Below are 25,371 nucleotides of genomic sequence, written 5' to 3'. Positions count from 1 at the left end.
ATATTTAGGAAATAATTACTACTTGCAAGAATTTCTTTAAAGTTTCAAAGTACTTCCCTTATAAAAAGCCCTTTGAGGTTAATAAGAAGACATTATTATTCCTGTGTTACTGATGAGGATTCTGAGGCTCTGAATGAAATGGCTCACCCTCTCCCAACACCAAGCGTTTATTTAAAAGCTTGGTCTCAAGCCTCCTGATGCTGTGTTGGTTATACTGTTATCACCCCTGCTTCTTCTTGCTGAGGGCAAAATGAGGAACCGTTTTCTACTTATAGGATCCTGAAAAACCTAATAATCCTAAACCACTTGTTGTTTTTGTCTCCAAGGTTTTTATTTGTCTCATTCCCCTTTTATAGACATCTGTAAAGGACTGTCTTCTAAATGTCCCATCTGTTAAGTCTCAAATGTGGAACCAACTGATTCTTCACAGAGGGAATCAAAGTTCAGGGATGAAGTCTTAAGCAGAGTGATCATCCAAGATTATAGGGCACCAGGAATGTGGCCACAGGTCTGCAGTGATTGTGCATTCTGCTCTTTGCTAAATGGCCTTCCTGGATGCTTCCTCTCAGGAGACTTCTTCTCATTTCCCGCTTTGAGTAGCCAAATTAATAGGATTATCATCATCATTAATTTCATTGCTGTTGTGTGTTGGATGCTGCATTCCCCATCTCTTTCCCACCTTTCTTCCTTCTTCAGTTTTCAAGGTTCAAGTAAAGGGAGAGGTCTCTTCACTGTATTACTTTTTGTATGCATTCTGTATATTATGTTTTGTATCTATCTGGGCCCCTACGGAAGAGCTTTCTCCAGAGCTTAATGTATGCTTTTTCTTCATTCTTCACATCTTTATTTTTTAATAATTGCTGTATTTTGCTTTTCATGCCTCAGTCTGTTTCCCATCCAGGATCATCTTTTATAAGAAAGGAAAGAAGGAGGGGGTGGGAGGGTGGGAAATGAGCAGTTCAGCAAAACTAAACAACACATTCCCTGAATCCAACAGTATAAAGTATCCTAAAAGTCATAGTGCTTAAAGTAGTGAAATTTTAAACTGCGCTGAGATTTTTGGGGACACTTGCATGTTTCACATTCGTAGTCCTTCTACAAAGAAGGGGGAAAGGTACACTCTAAAATTTCTTCCTTGAGGACAAGATTAATCATTATAATGACATAACTTTGGGTTTCTTTTTGTTGTTCTCTGCATTTTCAATTTTTTTAACTCAAATTTCATTTTATATTTGAATTCATACTCAACTTTCAGGAGATGTTTTACTTTTCACCATCTTTTTTACTGTTCAGTGGCCCCATTTCTCTTAAATCTCCCCTTCTCCAAGGAATAGAAGAGAGAGTTGACAAATATGTGAATTCTAGAACTCCTTTGAGCCCCTGTATGACTCTGGAAAGGAAAGCTGAGATTAGTGGGGAGAACAAGGGAGGGCGGGGTATCTTTCTGGTTTCCTATTGTTAGGTGCCTTAACTGGGTGATTCATTGGTCCCCTGCATCTGTAGAACAAGTGCAGTCAGCTGCTACCTGCTGCTTCTCACTCTTGGGAGCACTAAATGGCATTGTATCACTGGGAGTGTGATAGGTTTGTTGCATACTGATCTAGGTTTGACATTATGAAAACTATTTATAAACTTGAACCTTGCCCCTGGGGAAAGGGCCTACAGTTCAGAACCTCTGCACTTTCATAGTCTGACTAAGCCAGGAGCAAAAAAAAAAAAGTCCTGACTTACAAATGAATTTTCTAGTCATGCATGAATTTTTGAGAGGTTTCATTTGCCCTCCCACGTGTAGTTGGTCTAATGTACCATTTCTGCTAATCAAGGAAAGGGCTGACTAATGCTAGAATAATGTAACGATGATTTCAGTGAATGCAACCTTTGAAAGGATAGGGTTTATCTCTCCTATTGGAATGAGGCAAAAAACATCCTGTGTTACATACAGGCTATCCAGCTGCTCTGCCGTCCCACCCACCCCTTTCCCATTCCCATGAACTTGACACTGAAGTATTTTATCTCCTGGCAAGCAGGTGACATGGAGGCAGCCTGGCTTCACTCCTGAAGAGAGTTTCCCAGTGGCAGAAGCGAGTTTGAAATGCTTACCCTGGCTCTACCATGAACAAACAGTTACCTGAAGGCAAGATGACCCTGGAGTATAGGAATGTCTGCGTCCTGCTGCCCAACCGAGATCAACTCAGGTTAAGCATTGGGGTGAGTCTTTCCAGTTTTCTCCAGTTGGTTTGGGGCAGGGACTGAAATAATGTTTATATAGACACCCGTTTGAATTCTGGCAAGCAGAAGGGAATGAGACAAAAGGGCAGAAAATGTTAATTCCCTTTGTAATGTTGCTGGAAAAGTTAAGCTCCTTAATTAATTGACTATTAGCTTCTTTGGCAATATCTTGGGTTTCCCTCTTGCTGTCTACTCCTGGGAGATGCACAGGATGAAAACCCTCTAATGTGTCCTCAGCACTGATCCACTTTGGAGCAATTTTTAAATTCCTCTCCTGTCTTCAAAATGGTCACCTATTAAAATTGGGAAGGTGGTCACTAGACCCCCACCCTGAGATGGGGCGATTGGGAGAAATAGAGCTGTCCAGAAGCACCTGGTCATCAGTGAGTACCTATGCTCCCTGGGGAAGGCAACACAGGCTTGTGTCATACCTGACATACTTGCTTAGTTTTTGGAACTATGGTTGTTCTCAGAATCTCAGCATGGGAAGCGAGTTAAGAGGCCATTGTTTCAAGCCCTCCAGGGAGAGGCAGTCCTTTCTGCTTTGGCATGACTGTAATTGGTAGTTAGTGTTGGTACTGCCCCATCTATGGCCACATAGGACATCACAGCCTCTCAGACACTATGATGGTTCCCTGTCCCCCTATAGCTCCCCATGTCTTCTGCTAGTCATGCTATAAACATCTCCTGATCCTTAAGCTCATCCTCATGGCATGTGTAGGCGACTTACCACACTTCTGACTAACTAGATAGGAAATTCTTAACCTGAGGTTCATGAACTTTCATGGGGGAAAAAAATTACAATTTTTTTCCATTAAAAATATTATTCTGAGGCTTTCAAAAGCTTCACTGGGCTACCAAAAGGGCCTATAACTCCAGATGCTTTTCCCCTCTCTTTGACTTTTTCCTTTCTTCCTCCTTTTGTACATTATGACTTGAATTACTTCTTTGTGTTTGTTTTGTGTGTCTTTATGGGAGTAGCATACCATTGGTGCCCTAGCATTCTGGAGGTGGTCTTAAAACCATAAGATCCAGCTGCCAAAACTTGGCATTTCTTTTTCCTCCTCATTCTTCCTAACCCTCAAGCACCATCAGATTTCATTTCCTATACTTCCAATCAAGTAATCTTTGAGTACCAAAAATCTTATTAATAGCATCTATTTATAGCTTTCTAGAATTTTGTTTGTTTTTTTTTTGAATCTCTGTTTTTACATCATCTTCATTTATGACTGTGGCCCTGAATGTACAAATTCATGGTATCGTGTTCAATCCCTTTTTGTTGATTGCATCTTGAGAAGGTCGTGTTGATGTTTAAGTTCATAATAAAAGTAAGAATTGATTTTTAAAAATTATGTGAAATATTGCTACATTCTTTATTATCATTTACACAGCAATGCTGGATAGTATATAAGAGAACTGGCTTCAAAACCAGCCACATCTGAGATCCACGCCCCTCATCCAACATGCACTTGATGAGTGACCCTGAGCAGATCATGTAGCCCCTCAAGTCTCCAGACAGCTCTGTAAAGAGAGCACTACAAAGTGTGCTCCAAGGACTTTTGGGAGGGTCCCCAAGGTCAAAATCATTTTTATAATAATACTAAGATGTTATTTGTCCATTAAGGTACTCCTCATTTTTCCAACTTACCTATTTGTTGGAAGCCAGATTGTCTTAATGTACTTCAACCAAAATAACATATTGCAGCAGATGGAATGCAGATGCAGACAAGGGAATCCAGCTGTCTTTCATTAAACCTGATATTAAAGAGATTTGTAAAAATATATAAAACAATGCTGTTCTTTTTACTGTTGTTTTTGTTTTGGGAAATTCAGTTATTCATAAAAATGTTCTTTATGTTAACATGTGATGAGTTTATTCTTATTTTTAAACAAATTAATAAATACTTTAAAATATCAGTTTTAATTTCTGGTATGGTAAATATCTATACCTAGATATATATACAGCCTACATTAATAAAAGCTCTTTGGGGTATGATTGTAAAAATTTTAAGGGCTCCTGAGACTAAAAAAATTTAGGATTGATGCTCAAAATAATTTTCAGAGAAGAGGCTGGGCTGACCTGCATTCATAGAGGGAGTTTCCTCACCTGGAAATCACAGTTCCAGTTCCTGCTGCTATAAACAAAGGTATATTTTAGATTCAAGGAGTTTTCATAGATTCACCTTGGATGTTTTTAATCATTTATGAAATTGTTCCTCTGGGAAAATACGTTCCAAGGTCCAAGAATTTTTAGGGAAGCAGCATTATGCCAGTGGATAAAAAACTGTCTTCAGAGTCAAGGAGACCTTTGACACATACAGGCTTGGCTTTTGTGACCTCAGGCAAATCACCTAGTCCATCAAGACCCGAGACTGGTGGTTGGTCTGCACTGGTGTAGAGATTGTAGGTACAGTACTGAGAATTTCCTATCGATGAAATCACAGATCTGTTCCCTCCCTCCAAAGTCACTTTTTGACCTTAAGCTAAAGGTGGTGATTCCCTGTATTTCTTTTCTTTCTAGCTATTGAAATATTGGTTGAGTGATTGAGTTATGTTTTTTGGTGTTTTTCCTTCCTTGTTCTTAGTACCTTTTCTCTGTCTTCTGCTACTTCTTTGCCACTATTCCTTTTTTTTTTCCTTTATGCCCCACAATCCTCTCTCAAAAGATCTAGTTAGTTCTTTGGATGCAGAGTTTCTTGATTAGTGACAGGAGAAAAAAGTCCCTCTAACCGCATTTTGTTGAATCCCAGAATAGGGTTATAAGTGTCCACATCAGTGAGATGTGTTACTGTCCCTTTTGGTGAATGGTACAATATCCACCAAGAATGTGAGAGTCTTAGAGACACCAGTTAGCAGTTGTTGAGATGATTAACACAGGAAAGGCTGCTAGAATTAAGAAGGTAGAATTTTACCTGGGAGTTAAAGGAAGCTAAAGGAGATAGGGATAAAGAGGGAGATTATAGGTATGAGAGATAGCCAGTGAAAGTGTCTGGAGTTGGGAAATAGAGTGTCTTATTCAGAGGATAGCAAAGAAGCCAGTGTCACCAGATCACAGATACATTGTGGGTGGGGGTGAGGCCTGGAATTAGGGTCTAAGAAGATTACAATGAGACCAGGTTGTGAAGAACTTTGAATGTCAAATAGAGAATTTGATATTTCATCATGTATGTAACACATGATGAATGGGACTGAGGGGAGAGATATGTGACATGGTTAGATCTTCACTCTAGAGAGATTCATTTGACAGTGGAGTGGTATGAGGGGTGTCATAGAGGCAACAACAAAAGCAGGCAGCTAGGTTTGCAGAAGTAGATTTGCAGGCTCAGACAATAGAGCATTCCTCTCTACTCTGACCCCACCCCCACCCCCCACTTGGTTGGAAGGATGTCAGAGGAGAAAGACAAGCATTTACCATCTGCGCACCACACATCCAGGTTTTCCTCACGTTTACCAGGATTGTTGATGGGGGCAGGTTGCAGAATGCAGATTCCTAGCATAATTGACCTTTAACATTTTAGCTGACCAACCTCATGTTCTCTTACCTAATAATTAAAAGCCAATGCCTAACATGGCTTCAACATTATAGAGCCAGTTAAGAACAAAAGGGAAAAAAATGTTCATATTAAAACATTCCTCACACAGGTTTGTACCGGTTTCAGAAACCTCTTTCAAATGGTCCAATTGTTGGGGAAAAAATTTGAGTTGCTTTTCAAGCAAGAGCTTCTTAATTGTCATAGAAGGAACCCTCAATATTTACCTCAACTCTGAACAATGATTCCCTTTCTAAGAGTAATAACATACCGGACCAGCTTTCCGTCTCTAATCCTGCTATTTGAGTGTCCCTGACCTAGGTGAAGTCTGCCTTTTAAACTTTGCTTTTTCCATGTATATTAGGAAGAGAAGTTTTCTCATTGAATTCCTTACAATGTCATTTAGGTGAGGAAACTATATCCCACCTGAATCTAGACCAATTTCAGATTCACTCCTCGCCTTTACAACACTTTTGGCCAAGAAACTGCTCTTGCCTTTAGAAAAATGGGTCCAGCCAGCCCCAAGACAAGCTAAGTAAGATAGAGAGATAAAGAAAAATGGATCCAACCTGGTTTAGGGAGATGAAGAGGGGTGACTAGCTTCTTCAGATGTAAGCTTCAGGGAGGTATCAGAAGGGATACTTTCTAATATTCCTTTAATGAATGTTCATGCTTGAATGCCTGAGACTATTTCATGAACTAAGCTAATTCATACATTGTAGCAAAGATTTAAAACTTCCATCTGAAGGTATCACTGAGAGCACAACTTTCAAACCTTGCCTAAATGCCTTGTTCTGTCTCCTGGCCTAGTGGAAGGTTTACTTTGGAGGAGAAAAGCATGTGTTGGGCAATTGTAGGGGAGCAATCCTAATCCCCAACCAAAAAGGAAGCTTCCTTATCCATGCTGGATTTACTTAGAAGGTTGGAGTGGGCAAAGAGTCTGTAAAATTATTTGGTGTAGGGAGGAAATAAATGGGGAAGAACACCTAATTGAGGGAGAACGAGGTCCTGTAACTGGATTGGCCACCCCAAAAGAAACAAATAGTAAAATTTCCTCTTTATGGTCTTAAGATCTTTCTAAACAAACAGCCAAAGGGTGATAGCTTTCAAAGGGGGAGTAGTTTCAAAAGGTTCAGAGCAGCTCTCCAGAGATGGATGTTGGCATAGAGGTAAGTCTGACCATCACCAGCTATTGTTCTTCCTGGGTCTGCTCATTTGAAGAGCAAGGGATAGATAGCTGATGATGGTCAGCGAGATCTAGGCTCAAGTCCTTCCTTTGACACAGACACACTGAGTTACGTGTGTGGCGGAATTAATAAATGGGCATTTCTTCTTCATTATTTCCCTGTAACAGTAAAATCACAAGTCCAGATCAAAAATAAAATAGGTTACTTGGTACCTTATCTGAACTGTCCTAAATGAGGAGTAAATAACTCTTCTTACCTTTTAGGATATCCAAGGACACATTCCCTAAGGTTAAGTGAGTACCTGGAGGATAGAGCTCCTTTAAAATAAGGCTGACGGTTCCATACAAACCCTAGAGAGGCTTTAAAAAAATTTTGTTTGTTGTTGTGAACTTGACACATACCAGCATGAATGGTCCCCTTTCCTTTGGGCAGAGCACCTTTAGGTATGTAAATTTTGATCACTGAAACCTCACAAGATATCTGGGGTTGACAGGCTAGATTTCTTTCTTAAGGACCTTGTCTTAAACTCAATTTACTCTGGCTCTCATTGATTGGACAGCAATAGATCCCAGCCCAAGCCCCATTTAATGGTCATTGTTTGGGCCCTGATTGGCCCAGACTAAATGTAAATAGAAGTTGTTTCTGTTTTGACCAAAACCCCTGAAGGTCCTCCCCTCTCAGATGGATTTTTTTTTTAAGTAAGTAAAAGAGGTCACATTTTTTGTCTTATTTCTTACCTAGCCTTCATCACTTAATGGTCTTTGCCTCAGTCAAAATGAGAACTGGGGAGATCTTCACTTTAAAAGGCCAAGGTCTCCCAATGCATCCTGGGCCATCTCTGGTCATCCTGACCCAAATCTTGCCATTGGACCTAGATGACTCTGGAGGAGAAAGTAAGAGTGGTGATTTCAAACACTTGTGCCTCATTTAACCATGGCATTGCCTTCGGGATGCCATGGTCCTCTTGAAGAGTGAAGGACAAATACCAGGAACAAGTACCAACAGGTACAAGTATTCCCATATACAAAGAACAGGAAAAAGGGGGGGATGCTTTGTGAAGTCACCAACATCCATTATTTCTGTGTATTATAAATTCAGCAGGTTATTTCCAAAGGTTATTTCCAATTGAACCATCTTCAGTCTCTCTTTTTTTTATCACTATTACTAACTTTTCTTCCTCCTCCACTCCCAACCCCCCAAAAAAATCACTAACAGCCAACCAATCGTCCCTTGTAATAAATAAGCGTATCCAGCAAAGCAAATGCACCCATTGACCGTGGCTGAAGATGCATGTTGCTCTCAAATTAGACTGAGTTCTTTGAGAGCAGGAGTCATGTCTCTCCTCACTCCCTTTTTTGGGGGAGAGGGATTTCTAGTGCTTTGCATAGTGCTCCACACCCAGTAAGCACTTAAATGCTTGTTGACTGTCTAACAATTGATCTGTAGGAATCCAGCAGATGCTGAAGGTTTAAGTCAGCCAACAATAACTTGTTCCAGGGGTACTTAGACTCTAGAAGAACAAGAAATATTGTTGATCCTGGTACAAAAGCCTGGGTGCAAAGTCTTGGGAGTCCTTTTTTGGTGGAGAGGATGGAGTGAGTAGCTTGGCCATCAGTAGGAGGCAAAGTCCATTGTCTGGGGCTATCAGTGGAATGAAGACATTCCATTCCAGGTTAGTTCCTCTTCTTGGAGGGGCTGGCAAGAGTTTCTACATAGATAATTGGAACTATAGGGAGGAAAAAGCCCTAAAGGGGGCCAGTAGATACTGATTAACCATGGATTTTAACTTCAGCAGTGTTCTGGGCATTGTCATGAATATGAATTAGTGTTGCTGATTAGGGAGAGGTAGGTGAAACTGTCCCATTTCAGTCACCGGAGACTAGACCATTAGATAAGTTTTGTTCACTTAAAAAATTTGTTTCTGATGATTTATTAAATGCACTTCAGTGTGTTATACCCTTTTTCCCCATTGCCATTCCAAGGAGATCCCAAGACAGCCCATTTTATTTTATTTTTTTGCATTTATCTGGAAGTTTTGATTACATCAAGTCTCAGCTTCTTTGTAACTTCTACCAGTCTCCTAGTTCTGCCCCCCACCCCAATGAAGCAAGTTGAACAAATTTAATTATTCTTCCAATGGTCACCCCCTTCAAATACCTGAATACCACTATCCTGTTGGAGATAGGAGATCAAAGATTTATTATTCCATGTTCTATCAGCTCTTTTAGGTGGAGCTAAAACTGTTCAAGAAGAGTTCTGCCCCCAAGAGTGGGAGGCAAAATAAGACTCTTCCTTCTACCTGACAGATCTTTAGATATTTGAAGACAGCTATCATCCCCTACCCGGGGTCTTCCCTTTTTCAGAAGATATGGTCTCATTTGCTTTAACTAATCTGCACATGGCATGGACTCCAGTTGCATCACCATCCTTGGTTCTTTGTTACTCCAACACAGCCCTCCATGTCTGTATTGTGAACATTCTCACTGGCTGCTCCTGTGTCTGAAATGCTTTCCTTTTTTATCTCTGCCTTTTAGTTTCCCTGGCTTCTTTCATGTCTCTGTTAAAGTCCCACCTTCTGCAGAAGCCTTTCCCAGTCCTTCTTAATCTTAGTGCCTTACACACACACACACACACACACACACACACACACACACACACACACACACACACACACACACACACACACCTTGACAACTGTTTTTTGACATTTCTCGTATCTCCAGAGCTCAGCACAAGGCCTGCAGATAACAGGTGCTTAATAAATGACTGGTTGATTGGGAATCCTGAGATTTATTGAGCATCTCCTCTACTGTGAGTACGTTTCACCTTCCCTAGGTTCTTTGCTGTAATGGGAATCTTGCTCACTGAGTTCAGGTCCCCATTGGTTAAACTCAAAGTCAGCCCCTGTTCTCAGGTCCCAGATCTTGGCATACAAACTTTTTTTCTTCTAAGGTGGCAGAATACCTAGTTTGTAATAATTAAGATGGAAATGGCACAATATCAGTAAAACAAACAAACAAAAAACATGGCATATTTCCAGGGAGAGCAGTGTATCCTGAGAAAATGTCTCTCACCTTTTCAGAGGATTCTTTTAGCAGAGGAACTATGGTCTACATTCTAATAATGAATTAACAGTCTGGTTAATAATTGAGGAGCTGAGGAGGATGAGAGAGGCCTGCACACTAGGCTCTAGAGGGATATAATCCGACCCTCTAAAGGCTTATATATACTCCCTGCCTTTCAGAGAGAGGCTGGTGCCCTTTATCAGATATTATCTTTTCTTTCCTGAGAGGATAAATTGTATCTCATTATTATTAAAGAGACAGAAGGGGAGGGAACAGATCAACAGTGAGAAACCATGTAGGATGTCTGTCTTTGGCTTTTCCCTGTCCTTGACTTTTCTTTCAGTTATTTACCAAATCCAGTTTGCTCCCACAAAGTTACTTTATCACCTTGTTACATCTTCTAGCTTTCTTCTGCAGAGTACAGGCCTCTTTCAAGAATCCTTCCTGATACCAGTTTTCTTTCTTCCTGCAGCAATCTACCTGTTAGGGGCAGCTAGGGGGTGCAGTGGGTAGAGCACCAGTGCAGGAGTCAGGAGGACCTGAGTTCAAATCTCACCTCAGACACTTGACTCTCACTAGCTGTGTGACCTTGGGCAAGTCACTTAACCCCAATTGCCTCATCCTGGGTCATCTCCAGTCATCCTGATGAATATCTGGTCACTGGATTCAGATGACTCTGGAGGAGAAGTGAGGCTGGTGACCTGCACAGTCCTCCCTCACTCAAAACAAAGTCAAGTGCGAGTCATGTCATTATTCATCGGATGGCATGGTCTTCGTCGGCAATGAAGGACGAACACATCTGTTAGGGGCATGCCTTACCTGACCTCAGACTGTATCAGAAATTATTAAATTATTTGTCACTGGTCAAAAAAATAGAAAAACAGTTCAGTGGAATAGATTACATAATTAAGAAATGGATGCATTTGAAAATAGCAGCACCATGTTGGATAAACTCAAGAACAGAAATTATTATTGGAAGGACTGACTACCCCTTTTCTCAAAAACTGCTAGAAAAACTGTGAAAAGGCAGAAATTAGGATCAGACCAATATCTGGCAACACATAACACAAATGAAGTGGATACATATACAACCTGCATATAAAGGTCACATCATTAAAAAAAAAAGTTTAGAAGGAGAGGAGATTCCTTTTATAACTGTAGCTGGGGAAGAATTCCTGTCTATCCATATCACTGCTGAGCTAAGCTTTTTGTTGCTTTGCTCCTGCTCACCAGTCTTTATTGTCTTCTACTCAGTAACATTCATATTACTTGGTTGGGAATTTAAGGCCTCCAGACTGGCAACATTCTGCTTTTCCAGGCTTATCTCCTATTGTTTCCCTGGGTGTGGTGACCACACTCCCTCCTGAATGAGCTTTGTTCATAATCCACTTTGCTCACGTTATTTTATTATCCTCTTTGACATGAATGCCCTCCTCGTCTGTTGAATTCCTCTCTCTCTTTTTTAAGGTCACCTCTTCTATGAAGCTTTCTACGATTGGCCTGTCATTCATGGTAGTGATCCACATTTGCCTCCTCTTCCATTTTACTTAGTATTTTTTTGAACCTTTATATAAGATATGGTCTAGTCATTTGTATATTTGTCATATCCTCTTAGCAGGCTCTGTGACAGCAGAAAACACAGAGATGGTTGGACTCTCAGAGTGCATCCAGTCCAATACATAACCTGTACGAGAATTGACCATCTAATATTACTGACAAGCAGTCATCAATAAAGACCCCACAACCTCTCATGCTACCTTTTGACCATTTCAGGTGTCTAAATGTGTGTCCCTGAAACTTTTACCACCTATTCTTAGTTCATATGTCTGTGACCAAACATAGCCAGTCTGGTCTCTGCCATCAAGTCCTGAACATGATTATCATGCTTTCTCCAAATCTTCTCATTTCCTGACTAATCTTCCCCTGGTTGTGGTGTATTCTCCAGTTTTCTCACCTTTTGGATCACCCCCATCTGCACATGCTCTGACTTGTCAATGTATTCCCTAAAATATAGTTTTCAGAAGTGAGCACAGTAATCTAGTTAGAGTCTGACTTGGTTAGAGTACTATAGAATTATTACTTCTTTCATTCTCCACCCTGTATCTTTCCTATCCATTTTAGCCTACCATTATCTTTTTTTGTCTTCTATGTCACACTGTTGTTGATTCATTGAATCAATAATCCATTAAAACCCCCAAGTCTTTTTCATTCAAACTGTTGTCTTAACATACCTCCTGTATATCATGCTTGGGTTCAAAAAATAAATTTCACAACTTTACATTTATCCCTGAAGACCTGTTGATTTTATATTTGTCACATCTCTTGCATATATCGTCTTCTCTCCAGTAACGCTGCTGCCATCTTGGTATAGTCCCTCATAACCTCTCTCCTGGATTATTGCAATAGCCTTCTGGTTGGTCTGCCTGTCACAAGTTTCTTTCCACTCCATTCCCTCTTCCACTCAACTCTTTAAGGGATCTTCCTGAAGCACAGGTCTGGCCATGTCACCCCCATATTTGGTCAATTCCAGGGCCTCCCTTTTTCTTTCAGGATCAAATGTAAAATTCTTTGTTTAGGGTTCATTGTCTTTTATAACCTTCTCCCCCCCATCCCCACACACTTTCCAGTCTTTGTACAGTTTACATTCCTTGTTCCTCCATTCGCTGTGATCCAGCGACACTGACCTCCTTGCTAGACCTCATAGACAATCCTCCGTTTCCTTTTTTAATCCTCTGTCCACTATGCTTGGGATGTTCTTCTCTCTTCATCTCCACCTCTCGGCATCCTTGGCTTTTCTTCAAGTCCCAGCTAAAATCTTTCCACAGGAAATCTTTCGTGAGCCGCTTTAATTCTAGTTCCTTCCCTCTTTTGATCATTTCCCCCATATCCCGACTATGGCTTGTTTGTGCATAGTTACTTATTTGCATGCTGTCTCCCTCATTAGATTGGGAGATCTTGGTCTGTCTTTTACCTTTCCTTGTATCCCCCAGTACTTAACACAGTGCTAGGCACATAGTAGTCACTCAATACATACTTATCCACTGATTATTCAGTTTCCTCTTTGACCCGTTATTCTAGATGCTGATATCTTTGGATTCTGACTAATTCTATGTGAAGTATATCAGTTTCCTCTCCCATTTTTGTGTCAACTGCAGCTTTGATAAATGTACCTTCTATGTAGTGATCAAAGACATGGTTAAAAACGTTGAGCATTTTTATGTATAAGAACAGATCAAACTTTACTTCCAGGTTGAACATTAAATCTTTAATACTTTTTTTTTTTTAAACTGGTCATAAACTTATCTCTGAATCCAGCTAACTGTACTTTCGTAATCTTATCCAAAGGGACAGCTAAGAAAATTGTACAAATGCTTTACTGAAATCTAGGAATGCTGTCCCTCTCTTCTTGCAGTTTAAATGTCCTGTCAAAAAAAAAAAGGAAATGAGGTTGGCCTAGCATGACCTGCACTTCTGAAGGCTTTAAGGATCACGGCTTCCCTTTTGAAATTCTCATATACAATTTTTAATAAGGGATGTTTCTTAACCAAGTTTTTGCCTCTCCTTTCCTCTCTCCCAGTAACTAAAAGGGAAGTAACTTAAATGTTTGTTAAATTGAAATACTACTAGTAGAGTAATATGAAAGAACAAATCCTAAGATGCATTGTCAATACTTTATCCTAACAATACCTTGTGAGGTAAATATTGTTTCAGTTGTATCCAGATAGAGCACCAGTGCAGGAGTCAGGAGGACCTGAGTTCAAACCTCACCTCAGACACTTGACACTCACTAGCTGTGTGACCTTGGGCAAGTCACTTAACCGCAATTGCCTCATCCTGGGTCATCTCCAGTCATCCTGAGGAATATCTGGTCACTAGATTCAGGTGACTCTGGAGGAGAAGTGAGGCTGGTGACCTGCACACCCCTTCCCCACTCAAAACAAAGTTAAGTGCAAGTCATGTCATCATTTCTCTGATGGCATGGTCTTTTTCAGCAATGAAGGATGAACACACACATCCAACTCTCCTGTGACCCTATTTGGGGCTTTTCTTGGCAAAGATACTGGAGTGGTTTGCTATTTCCTTCTCTAGCTCATTTTTTATAGATGAGGAAACTGAGGCTAACCAGGGTTAAATGACTTGCCCAGGGTCATACAGCTAGTAAGTGTCTGAGGCTGGATTGAACCAACTCCAGAGCTGGTACTCTAACCACTGTGCCACTTAGCTGTATCCCCCTACCCCATTTACCAATGAGTTAGAGTTAAGTGACTCTCTGGGTCACTCAACACAGCAAAGAAGACAGCACCAGAAACTAGATTTAGCCCTGACTCTAATTCCAACACTTGTTCTATCAATCAGCACTATTTCTCTTCATATTTAGTGTGGCTGCCCCCAACTTTAAAAAAAAAAACCAACTTTTTTTATTGTTCCTGTACTGATCAACAAATGCAAGCATTCCAAATTGCGAAAAAGAACAAAACAATTAGATTCTATAAAGGAACTGTGAACTTCTGACTCAGTAATTTTGGGCCCTGCTTCTGTATGAACAAGTCTCTTTGTCTCATCAGCTTGTTTGTTAACAGAGACAAGGCTCTTCTAAAAATTTTCGCCATCACCCATTCCTTAGTGATCAAAGAGAGACTAGCTCTCTGTGGTTCACAAAAAGTATGGTCCATAACTGTGCTTCCCAAGGTTAGAGGGTTGTTTAGTTGAAATTACAAGTGTGAGTAAGACCATTTACTTTCCCTTAACTTGGGATGAAGGCGGTGATGAAGAAGGCTGATAAACAGAATTTGCCAGATTTTTTTTTAACTTGCTTGACAGACGAAGTTCCTTTTTTTATTGTATTCTGTATCATCATAATTTCTTTTACTACAAATGGGGAGTTAGGGAGTGAGAACCTCGCCTGTGATTTCTTGTGGGTAAAATTCCGGTGAAGCTGTTAATAGCTGTGAGAAAGAAGTCTACTGTGTCAACAACACCTGTCTACGTGTTTGGAAATGTTTGGTGGCAAGGGGGGAGGGGAGAGTAGCTGTTGTTGGTTGGTTGGTTTTTAATGGAAATAGCAGTTGCTTGATGTGTTCAGATAGGAATGACCCTCCCTGAGTTGGGGTCTCATTCCAAGAACAATTCTGTTCTCCTCTCATTTTAATTCACTATGCTTTTCTCTTTCCCTCCATCCTAATATGGTGAGGGAGTCTAGAGGAGTACAAAAATCCCTAAAAAGCAGAAAATGGCCTGGGTGATGATACCCTAGGATGGTATTTTCATTTAAAGAAGAGAGAAAAAATTGGGGGAAAGTGATAATTAAAATAGCAAATGGAGATTTGCTCAGCACAATAGCTTTCGGAACAGATGATTTATCATGTTACATTTTGGACAGGGTTGAATAGCTAACCGACATCAAATACCACTTGTTTGTTAGTCATTTCTTAGTTTAAATCCTTTGGGATTCCCCTATCTGGATATGGATACGTTTCTGTGTTTAAAGGTCTATATTTGTGTTAGCAACATGTGCTAGATGTCTCAGGTTTATCTTAGTTTTTAAATTCTTTGCATATAATTTTCTACCTGCCTCATCTCTAAAGTGACCAAGTGGACCAGCCAAATCTCTTCAAGTCTCTTCCAGCTCTGAGGGGCTGTCCAAGAGTGTTCGTTCTGTAAATTTGTTTTCTGTTTTGCATCATGGTAGCGATGAATAGTTCCATATTGTAATCTTTAAACACTATTATCTAATTTGCAGCATAAGAACCAATAGTTCTTAATCACTGCCTCTGGTTTTAATGCAGGCTGAGGAACCATATTGGGAACTTGATTTTGGACCTACCATGGCTACCCACAATATAGTGGGAATAAATTTTCCTATTAAATAACCAAAACCCGGAGTGACATTGGGGTTCCTTGTATTTTCCTCCTGAAAATTCTGGCTTCTGGTACAGTGACCCTTAGGCAGTAATACTGGAGTAGTTCAGAAGCTTGTGTATATCTGTTGTTCTGATGAATAACCCCCGTGGAAATAATCTGGGGTGAAAGAATATAAAGATTGATTTTCCAGCTAGAGAATTGGTATAGTGTTCTACTAAGGACTGGCACCCAGTCAAAAATGTCTAGGGACTGACAATTGACAATAGCTGGTAGAAAAGGGAACTATTTAAAAAAAAAAACACATTTTAAAGAACAAATTTGGAGTATGAGAGAGAAACAATAAACACATGGATTTTTGGCCTAAGTATTTCTTTAGTAGAGAAGGATAACCACATTTTTGGATAAATAGGGTGGTCCCAGTTTGGGGGAGGGAAGAGCAGATCTGTAGTCTATATCTTAAGCAGATTATGGCAGGGTTGATCACTCAATGTCAGTAGTTTTCAGATACCCCTAAACAATTTGCCCTTAGCTCTCATTCCATTTTCCAAGCTGCTCATTGTGCATCCTACAGGGACTTTAGTGATCCACCATCTCTCCCTTCTCCTGACCTGTGGAAGCCACTGGAATGCAGTGATGGTGCACAGCTCTCTTGCTGTAGGAGAGGAGACTTCTTCCATCTCACTTGTCAGGCAGGCAGTCTGGGAAAGGGCAGCAGCAGCAGCACATTCTCACACTCAGTCAGTTAAGACTTCTCAACTTTGGTCTGAGGGGAGGGCTCCTGTAAAGAAACATCTTTCACCCTTATTTATTTATTCATTTATTCATTTCATCCTAATTTATTTACTCATTCATTAATTCACCCATGTATTTATTTATATCATTAAAAAAACTTTTGAGTTCTAAAGTCTCTTCCTCCTTTCCACCTCTCTCCCACCCATTGAGAAGGCTAGCGACATGATCAGTTATTAATAATGTCATGCAAAAGATAATTCTGTACTAGCCATGTGGTCCCCAAAACAACAAGAAGGAAAACAAGAAAAATAAAGTAGAAAAAAGATGTGGCATATTTTATCCTTCAGCAGACTTCTTTCCTCTCTCAGTTGCCTCATCTCCTCAGGACTTTCTCTACCATGCCATAGAAACCTCTTTACTTTGGAAGCTCACTCTACCCCCTGGACTGCTTCTCCCTTTGGAAGTATCCTCTGCTCCTTGTCCTTTCCCTCTCCCAGAACCTCCATCTTAAGGAAGAGACACTGGCTAGCCATGTCTTCATTCCTCTCCAGACTGTACCTTTGGTTTATCTGTATAGGGCTCTCTGCCATGCCCGCCAGCTTCATACCCCACCACAATTTTGGCTCCCATTTATATACTGTCTTCTCCCTTTGGAATGTGAGTTCCTTGAGGGCAGGGGCTACCTTTATTTTTGTTTGTGTTTCTTTTCTTAACACTTCGCCCAGTGCCTGGCACATATTAATAAATGCTTCTTGATTTGAGCCAGCTCAGTATGTGTTCAAGACATGGGTGTTGTTCAGGTTTTCCCCTGGAGTTTGGTGGGGAACATGTTCTTAAGGAAGCTTGCTTCAGGTATCAGAAAGGGGTGTGTGTGTGTGTGTGTGTGTGTGTGTGTGTGTGTGTGTGTGTGTGTGTGTGTGTGTGTGCATGTGCATGCATTCACCAAGCTTACCCACAGTGCTACCATGTGCTACGGAAGGCAGCATAGTCTAATGGCTAGGGTATGGACTCAGGAAAATCTAGGTTTGAACTAAGTGAGTCAATCAGTGTCTGAACCTCAGTTTCCTAATCCATAAAAGAATAGTATTATAGTGTGTGTGTGTGTGTGTGTGTGTGTGTGTAAATACACACATACATATATATCGATATATATATATATATATATATATATATATATATATATATATGGTATAGTATTATATTTAAAACTCCACAAGTTAGTTAGGAGGATCAGATAAGAAAATGCATATAAAACTAACAATTTGCAAAATACTAGATCAAAGTTATTATCCCTCCTTGTAATAAAGGAAGAATCGTGTCCACAGAAGGACAGCCTGACAGACAAGGACACACTACTGATGTGGTTTATTTGCATGTATTGACTTGAGAATTTGATCATGTTGGTTTTTTTCTTGGGATACACTTTGGTAGCAAGGTCTGTGACCCACAGAGCTCTCATTCTGGGCTTTTTTCTTCTTTTCTTTCCTCATCTAGGTAAAAGCCACAGGAAGAGAGCTTTTCCAGCAGGTGTGTGACTTGCTAAGCATTAAAGAACCCCACTTCTTTGGCCTGAGTGTTGTTCGAAGTAAGTATTGACACATGCATGAAAGGCATTTCCCCCTCCAGCATTTGTACAGCTGTGATCCCACCAGGCCCTTTACGTGCCTTCCTTGTCAGCGGTGTCCCGTGCTCACTGCCCGTAGGCAGGAAGGGTGCATTCAAGGCAGTCCCTGAACTGCAGAATCAGTACAGTCAATGTGTTCTGGCCACCACCCTTGAATGGCTGTGTGTTTATAACTATCAAGATACAAAGTGATGACAATGTCTTTGCTGTCTGGGTGTATCCTCCAATTCTTATTACTTCTAAGTAAAACAAAAGAGCAGGAATTCCCATCTTAGCTGAGCTAAGATTCCCTGAGCTCTTATTCTGTAAGGCTGTCACAAAACTGTGCTAGACCAGTCTGATGGAGGACAGCTTTCCCCCTCAAGCATTTCACTCTCCATCCAGGCAGACCCACTTACTATTCCCCATCCAGCATTCTAATTCCCTCTTTGTGTCTTTGCATGGCATCTGTCATGTCCAGGATGTTCTCCATCCTCACCTGCTACTTGGAAACTCCATTCATTAGTTGTTAGTGCCCCACCCTGTAAAATCACTTTTTATTGATTTTTGTATATAACCTGTCTTAACTTATCTGTTCATATGTGACTCCCTCCATAAATCAAATATAAATTCTATAAGGGTCCATACTGTCTCTATTTATATCCCAGCACCTAGTTTGGTGACTGGCACATAGTAAACACTTTTGATTGATACATGGCTGTTTATTCTACCATGTCAGGTCCCAATCCATTTTAGGGTTACTGGACTGAAGTTATACATCATTTGGCCATCAGCCTTCATGGCATGATCCTCGATTCTCATCCAGACTGGTCCTCCATTGACTCAACAAGTACGTGCTTGTAGTTTTTCCTGCTTGGTAAGACTTACTTATCTTCCCCTGGCAGCGACTTTTAGAACCCAGGATCAACTCTTAGGGGCAAGATGAGTTATAAGTCACTTTTAGCAGAGGTGAAAATACTTATGTAGTTTATCATTTGAAGGAAACCTGTGCATCTAAAATAAAGTAGATTCAGTTTTCCACATATTTATGGAAGAGTCAGAATCACAGAATTTGAGAGCAGAAGGGACCTCAGTGGAAGTCCAACCCTTATTAAAAGGTGTCCACCCACTGTAACAGGACAGGTGATCTTCCAATCTCTGCCTGAAGTCTCCCAAGGAAGGGAGCTCACTCTCTCAGTGCAGCCACATTTAAGCATCTATAAATATTAGGGAGATAAGTTTGTTGACAGAGTGTGGCATTGTGGAGACAGTCTGGGACTTGAAGTCAGTAGACCAGGGTTCAAATCCCACCTTAGATACAACATGCATTATGATCCTGGACAAATCTTTTAGCCTATCACAGCCTCTGTTTCTTTGTGTAGAATAGGCATAAAGAATGTTTACTCTATCTGTCTCACAGGGTTATTATGAGGAAAGATCTTTGCAAACATTAAAGCACTCACTTTATTACATGAGTTGTTAGTATTGGACCTACCTGTCTCTGATGTATTCCTGTGTTGTATGAGAAAGGCAGTAAGAAGAAAAATCTCAACATGCTATAATATTAAGAGCATGAGACAAGGAATCTAAATTTGTCTCTTTCATAAACTAGCTAGGTGATCTTTACCCGTCTGGGCCTCAGGTTTCCTTCACTGTGAAATGATCAAAATTAATTAATTATTTACTCTTGAGCCATATCTTAGGATGAATTTTCATTGGTTTTCAGGATACCATTAGTGGTCATCTCTTCTAGGTGGACCATTTAATGACATACCTGCTGGTTTGTCCAGTGGCATTTAACTTGTTAAAAAGAAAACCCATTCTAAAGTTCTGCTTTTGTGTAAAAGAATTCAGTCCTTCTTAATGCAGTTTGAAAAATACAACTAAGCCCTCCCTTCTTTCCTTTGCTGAGTGATTCTGTTGGAAGCTACTCTCTCAGGGTTAATTTTATTAGTTTCTCTCTCGAGTGCGAAAGGTATAATCAATTTGAAGGTGTGATGATAGGGAGGAGCCATTTAAAAAAAAAAAAACCTAAACAAACCTCCCCTCCCCCCCAGAAATCTTGATAACTAACTTATTTAGTGAATCTTATTCTAGTATTCCTCATATATGGTCTCACTCTTTCTGCATAGCTGGGTATTGAACCATGCAAGCTAAAACCTATACTGATTCTAGGTAGAGTTAAGAATCTTACTGATCAAAGAGATATCTGGGGTTGATTTGCCCCATGGTCCCTTTTAAACTGATTATGCTAAGGGCAGAAATTTCCCCAACAAATCCCCACTCTCTCTCCACCCTTCCCTGTTTCCATTAACTTACCTCTCCCTTATCTCATTGCCCATCAATCTTCTGTGCCACCCACCATATTCTCTTCATTTTATTGATTTGTGGCCTGACTTGACTACCTTGTATTTATTAGAGATTACTGCAGGCCCCCAAGGGTGTACGTGATAATGGGCTTTCTGAAAGGCCCATGAAAGGGAATGACAAGAGTAGACTACTCGCTGGAGACTATGAGAGGCAGTTCCCATCAAAGATTAACCATGTGCATGTTTTTAGTGGTGGTCTTTTCTTTATTTTATCCTAATCTTAGCCACAAAAAAATGGAGAAATACCTGAAAGTTTTTTCAAAGACACTAACTTTGCTGTAATGAACTGCAACTGAATGATTCCTTGCAGATGGCCCAAGGGTTTAATCCTCATTCTTCAAAATCATTTCTCTTCATGGAAATTGAGTCACATTAAAAGGGGAGAAAGGTTGCCGCATTCTTGTTGTACCTGTTCTCTAGATAAACAGAATTCTCCAGGGTCTTTATTCAGTTTGATTTTTTAATAAGTATACAATTCACCAAAAGGGTGTTTGCTCTGGGGAGTTTGTTTCTGACCTTTTCAGTGATGACATTTACCACAAAGCCAGTGTGAGTGGTGAAAAATTGGGGAAACATGAGGAGAGGGGAGGAAAAAAGGCTAATAAGCTGCATCATCTTCTGACAGGTCATAGAATGCAAACTGGTGGCACCACTTTGTTTTGACATTTGATGACCTGAAAATATACATGTTTGCCTTAAAAAATGATTTTTAAAAAACAGGAATAGACTTTAAAAACCCTATATGCCTTTGTGTTTCTGGCCATAGAGTCTTAGCAAATGCAGGCTGTGTGCATGAATGTGGCTATTTCGCCAGCAGATTTGTGGTACAGAACAGCTGCATTAATTAATCAGATTTATCGAGCACTTCATGCAAGTCACCACACTGGTTTCTGAGGAGAATATTGAAAAGTCCAAGATGTTGTCCTTGTTCGTAGGATTTTTATTTAGAGTTGAAAGGGACCTTGGAGGTCTCATCTAGTCCAACGTCTTTATCATACAGAAGAGGAAACCAAGGCACAATGAAGTTAATTAGTCTGAGGTCATGTTAGGAGCCTACAATCATTGTTCAGATACATATCCGTACCTGTGTTGTGGAAATGGCACTGTACTTAAAACATCAGAGTAGACATTTTCTACATGTATGACCACTACTGACAAGTCATTGAACTTCTCTGAACCTCAGTTTCTTTGTCTGTAAAATGGGGATAATGATAAACTACCTAGCTTAAAGAGTAGTTGTAAGGAAAGTGCTTTTAAAAAAAAAAAAACTTTCAGAAAGGGTTTTTAGAAGAAAGCCCAGCCTTAAAATGTTTTGAATCTTATAAGAGGAGGTGGTAGATCCCAAATTCTTTTTTTAGGTACTTTTTTTTTAATGTCTCTTTATTTATTTTTAGTTTTCAACATTCCTTTCCACAAAATTTGAGCTCCAAATTTTCTCCCTATCTCTCCCCTCCCCCCCACCCCATAACACCTTGCATTCTGATTACCCCTTCCCTCCATGTGCCCTTCCTTCTATCACACCCCTCCCTTCTCTTATCCCCATCTTCTCTCTTTTCTTGTAGGGCAAGATAGATTTCTATACCCCATTACCTGTATTTCTTATTTTCCAATTGTATGAGAAAACAATTCTCAGCATTCATTCCTGATACTCTGAGTTCCCACTTATCTTCCTCCCTCCCCACCCATCCCCACTAAGAAGGCAAGCAATTCGATATAGGCTATATATGTGTCGTTTTGCACAAGACTTCCATAATAGTCATGTTGTGTAAGACCAACTATATTTCCCTCCATCCTACCCTGTCTCCCCTTTATTCTGTTCTCTCATTTGACCTTGTCCCTTCCCCAAAAGTGTTTACTTCTAGTTCCTCCTTTCTCCCATTTGCCCTCCCTTCTATCATCCCCCTCTCCCCAGTTGTCCCCTTCTCCCCTACTTTCCTGTAGTGTAAGATAGATTTTCATACCAAACTGAGGAGTATTCCCTCCTTAAGCCATGTGTGAAGAGTAAGCTTCACTTTTCCCCCCTCACGTCCTCCCTTTTCTCCTCCACTGAAAAAGCTTTTTCTTGCTTCTTTTATGAGTGATAATTTGCCCCATTCCATTTCTCCCTTTCTCCTCCTAACATATTCCTCTCTTACCCCTTAATTTTATTTTTTTAGATATCATCCTTTCTTATTCTACTCACCCTGTGCACTCCTCTCTCTCTCTCTCTCTCTCTCTCTCTCTCTCTCTCTCTCTCTCTCTCTATATATATATATATATATATATATATATATATATGTATATATAAATATACGTGTGTGTATATATAATCACTCCACTTACCCGTGAAGGATCCTAAATTCTTTATGGGTTCTTGAGCACTTAGAATGGGGTTGAAGTACTAAGTGGGTGAGGAGAGTCATCTTTGAGCTCCATGGAAAGGAATCAGTCTGTTGGAAATGGACATGGAATTCAGGCATAACCTCTTGGAAGGTCTACTCTGATTCCCCCAATTCATGATCTCTCCCTGATCAGTTGTCCTAGCTTTATACTTGTGTGTATATGGTATTCTTAGCCCCACACCACATCCAGGGGCACAGGGATTAGTTTTGTTTTTGTATACTCAGTCCCTTGAACACAGTAATGGAGAACTTTTCATTATACAGATGCCCGGCAGACAGAGAGAGAAGAAAGCTGGTTCTAGTGGAGCAAGACTAAATCTGCCATTGTAGGTTAATTGAATTCTACTAGGCTTCAAGCCTATGTAGTCAGTCTTTCATTACTTGGCCTTGAACATGGCATAGCTGACTTTGCCAGGGTCATGACGCCTTTGATGTTGAAGTCTGTCCCCTGTCCTTTCAGATGATCATTTCAGTCAATCAACAGATATTTGTCATGCGCTTTCTGTGCCCCGGTGACTATGCTATACTCAAAGACAAAACTAAAATATTCCCTGCCTTCAAGAATGAGAACTTGTCTGCACTTAATATAATTAGTTTTAAAAGGGCCATGAGACCAAAAAAATAAAAAGTGACAAAAAACCCAACCAGATATGTCTGAATGAATAAGCTCCAAACTGTACCAAGATCCAGTTTGAGTTTTAGCTTGCATGGCTCCATACCCAGTTATGCAGAAAGGGGGGGGGAAGCATATACATATGTTGGCATATCCTGAATATAGGCAGAAATGAATACAAAATTAATTTTTCAGGGGAGAGCAAAGTAGAAGCTGAGGTAATCAGGAAGGTTTTCACATAGGAAATGGTGCTTTTGCTGCTGCTTAAAGAAACCAGAACTTCCCAAGGAGGGAAGAGCTTTCCAGGGATGGGGCTCAGCCATTCCAAAGATAACTTTGGTTGAGAAGGAGGGATGGATTGAAGGGATGGAGGGGGTGATCGCTTTGGACTGTGATGGCCTTTGTTAAAGGTAGCTGTTGACTTTGTTCTGTACTGAAAACAGGCAAACATACCTGACAGCATTAGGAGGGGTGGAAGTTAGGCCAGAAGAGCACACAAAGGGGGATTGTTAGGTTTATCAGCTGCTGATATTTTCTTAAAGAAGGTGTGTTTGCTCTGCAAAGGAAGTTCCCAGGTGGGAGGATTTTCGTCTTAGTGCCAGCCAGTCAGTTAATGCCACCTCCTCCCACACCCAGGACATGTGAGATTCCATGTGGTGCTTCCCAGCCCCCTGAGCTCCCCTGAACAATGAGGGAAAAGTAGGTTGTTCCTCTTTAGGAAAAGTAGCCTGGTCATCCACCTCACTCTGTCTAGGACTACCTCTCTTCTTTAAAAGGAAGAGACAAGATCAGCCAGGAGTACCTGTGGAAGGTGCTGGATTTCCTGGCTCCTAATACCTTTCCTATCACTACAGAAATTAAGGTACAACAGGCCAGAAAACCAGCTTTAGCCAGCTGACTTTAATTTAGTAGGGAAAGGCATCATGCTCTTTACTGGGATGAGTTAGGTAGAAAGTATTAAGATAGGAAATTAGAGGCCTTGAACTTTTAAGTAGTGAACTCCCTTGCACTCATTAATGCTTTTTGATTGATTTAATTAAATGATCTTTTAAAAAGAGAAAAATAGAATGTCGGAGCAAGAACAGATCTTAGGCTTCATGCATTATAAACAGGAGGGCCACCTAGTCCTGCTCTCCCATTTTATATGTAAGGGATATTAGACCTAGAAACATTACATCTTGTCCCCTATCACACTGATTAGTTTGTGGCTGAGCTAGTATCATATTTGCATAATATTTTGGCATTATTTACCCAATACTTTTTACAAGGATTACACTGAAATCTCTAGTCTTCCCAAAGAGTAATAAAATTACAATTTTGTACAAGTTTTCAGGAATACTGTCTGTTTCCAAAGGCCTCTGGACATTATTTTGTATGACATGAGGTGTCTGGGATAGATAAAGTCAATCAAAGCAAACTTTTGAGACTTTCCGAAAGGTTTTTGTTTTGTTTTGTTTTTTTTGTTTTTTTACTGTTTCGAGTCTTTTTTCTTCCAAAAGAAGGCAGAGCTGAATCAGATCAGTATCACCACCATTTTCCCTTTTCTACCCCTGCCTTACGTCTGTTGCCCTTCATGTATTCTTTTCCTTCTTCTTTATCAAAGCCTAATATAAGAATAAACTGCCAGTTATTGCTACTAATATATAGCTGCAAATACCTTTGATATCTTTCTCAGAAGGAATATTTACATTTCAAGGAGGTACAAACCCTTAATTCTACCCCCACCCCCCCAAGAAAAAAGAAAAAAAAGGGAAGCATTTATATATCATTTTTATGGTTTACAAAGTCCTATTATCTCAT

At 40.3% G+C, this 25,371-nt stretch overlaps 1 protein-coding gene across 8 annotated transcripts in view; it reads left to right on the top strand.

Moving 5' to 3' along the window:
* Positions 1–25,371, top strand: part of FRMD1 (FERM domain containing 1) — a 102,161-nt gene that overhangs the window by 48,170 nt on the left and 28,620 nt on the right. For 6 of the 8 annotated variants that reach the window (XM_072643922.1, XM_072643917.1, XM_072643919.1 and 3 more), the window contains exons 2-3: positions 2,028–2,208; positions 18,100–18,190. In XM_072643922.1, the coding sequence (XP_072500023.1) occupies positions 2,113–2,208; positions 18,100–18,190 (187 nt within the window). In that variant the 5' untranslated portion in view covers positions 2,028–2,112. Of the gene's footprint in view, positions 1–2,027; positions 2,209–18,099; positions 18,191–18,947; positions 19,059–25,371 lie in introns of all 8 variants that reach the window. The other 2 variants (XM_072643923.1, XM_072643924.1) reach the window with 1 other exon arrangement.

The sequence above is a fragment of the Notamacropus eugenii genome, chromosome 2 (assembly GCF_028372415.1).
Source record: "Notamacropus eugenii isolate mMacEug1 chromosome 2, mMacEug1.pri_v2, whole genome shotgun sequence".
NCBI classification, from domain to species: domain Eukaryota; kingdom Metazoa; phylum Chordata; class Mammalia; order Diprotodontia; family Macropodidae; genus Notamacropus; species Notamacropus eugenii.
Note: the sequence above shows the minus strand (reverse complement) of the source record. Positions and strands in the feature narration are given on the sequence as shown.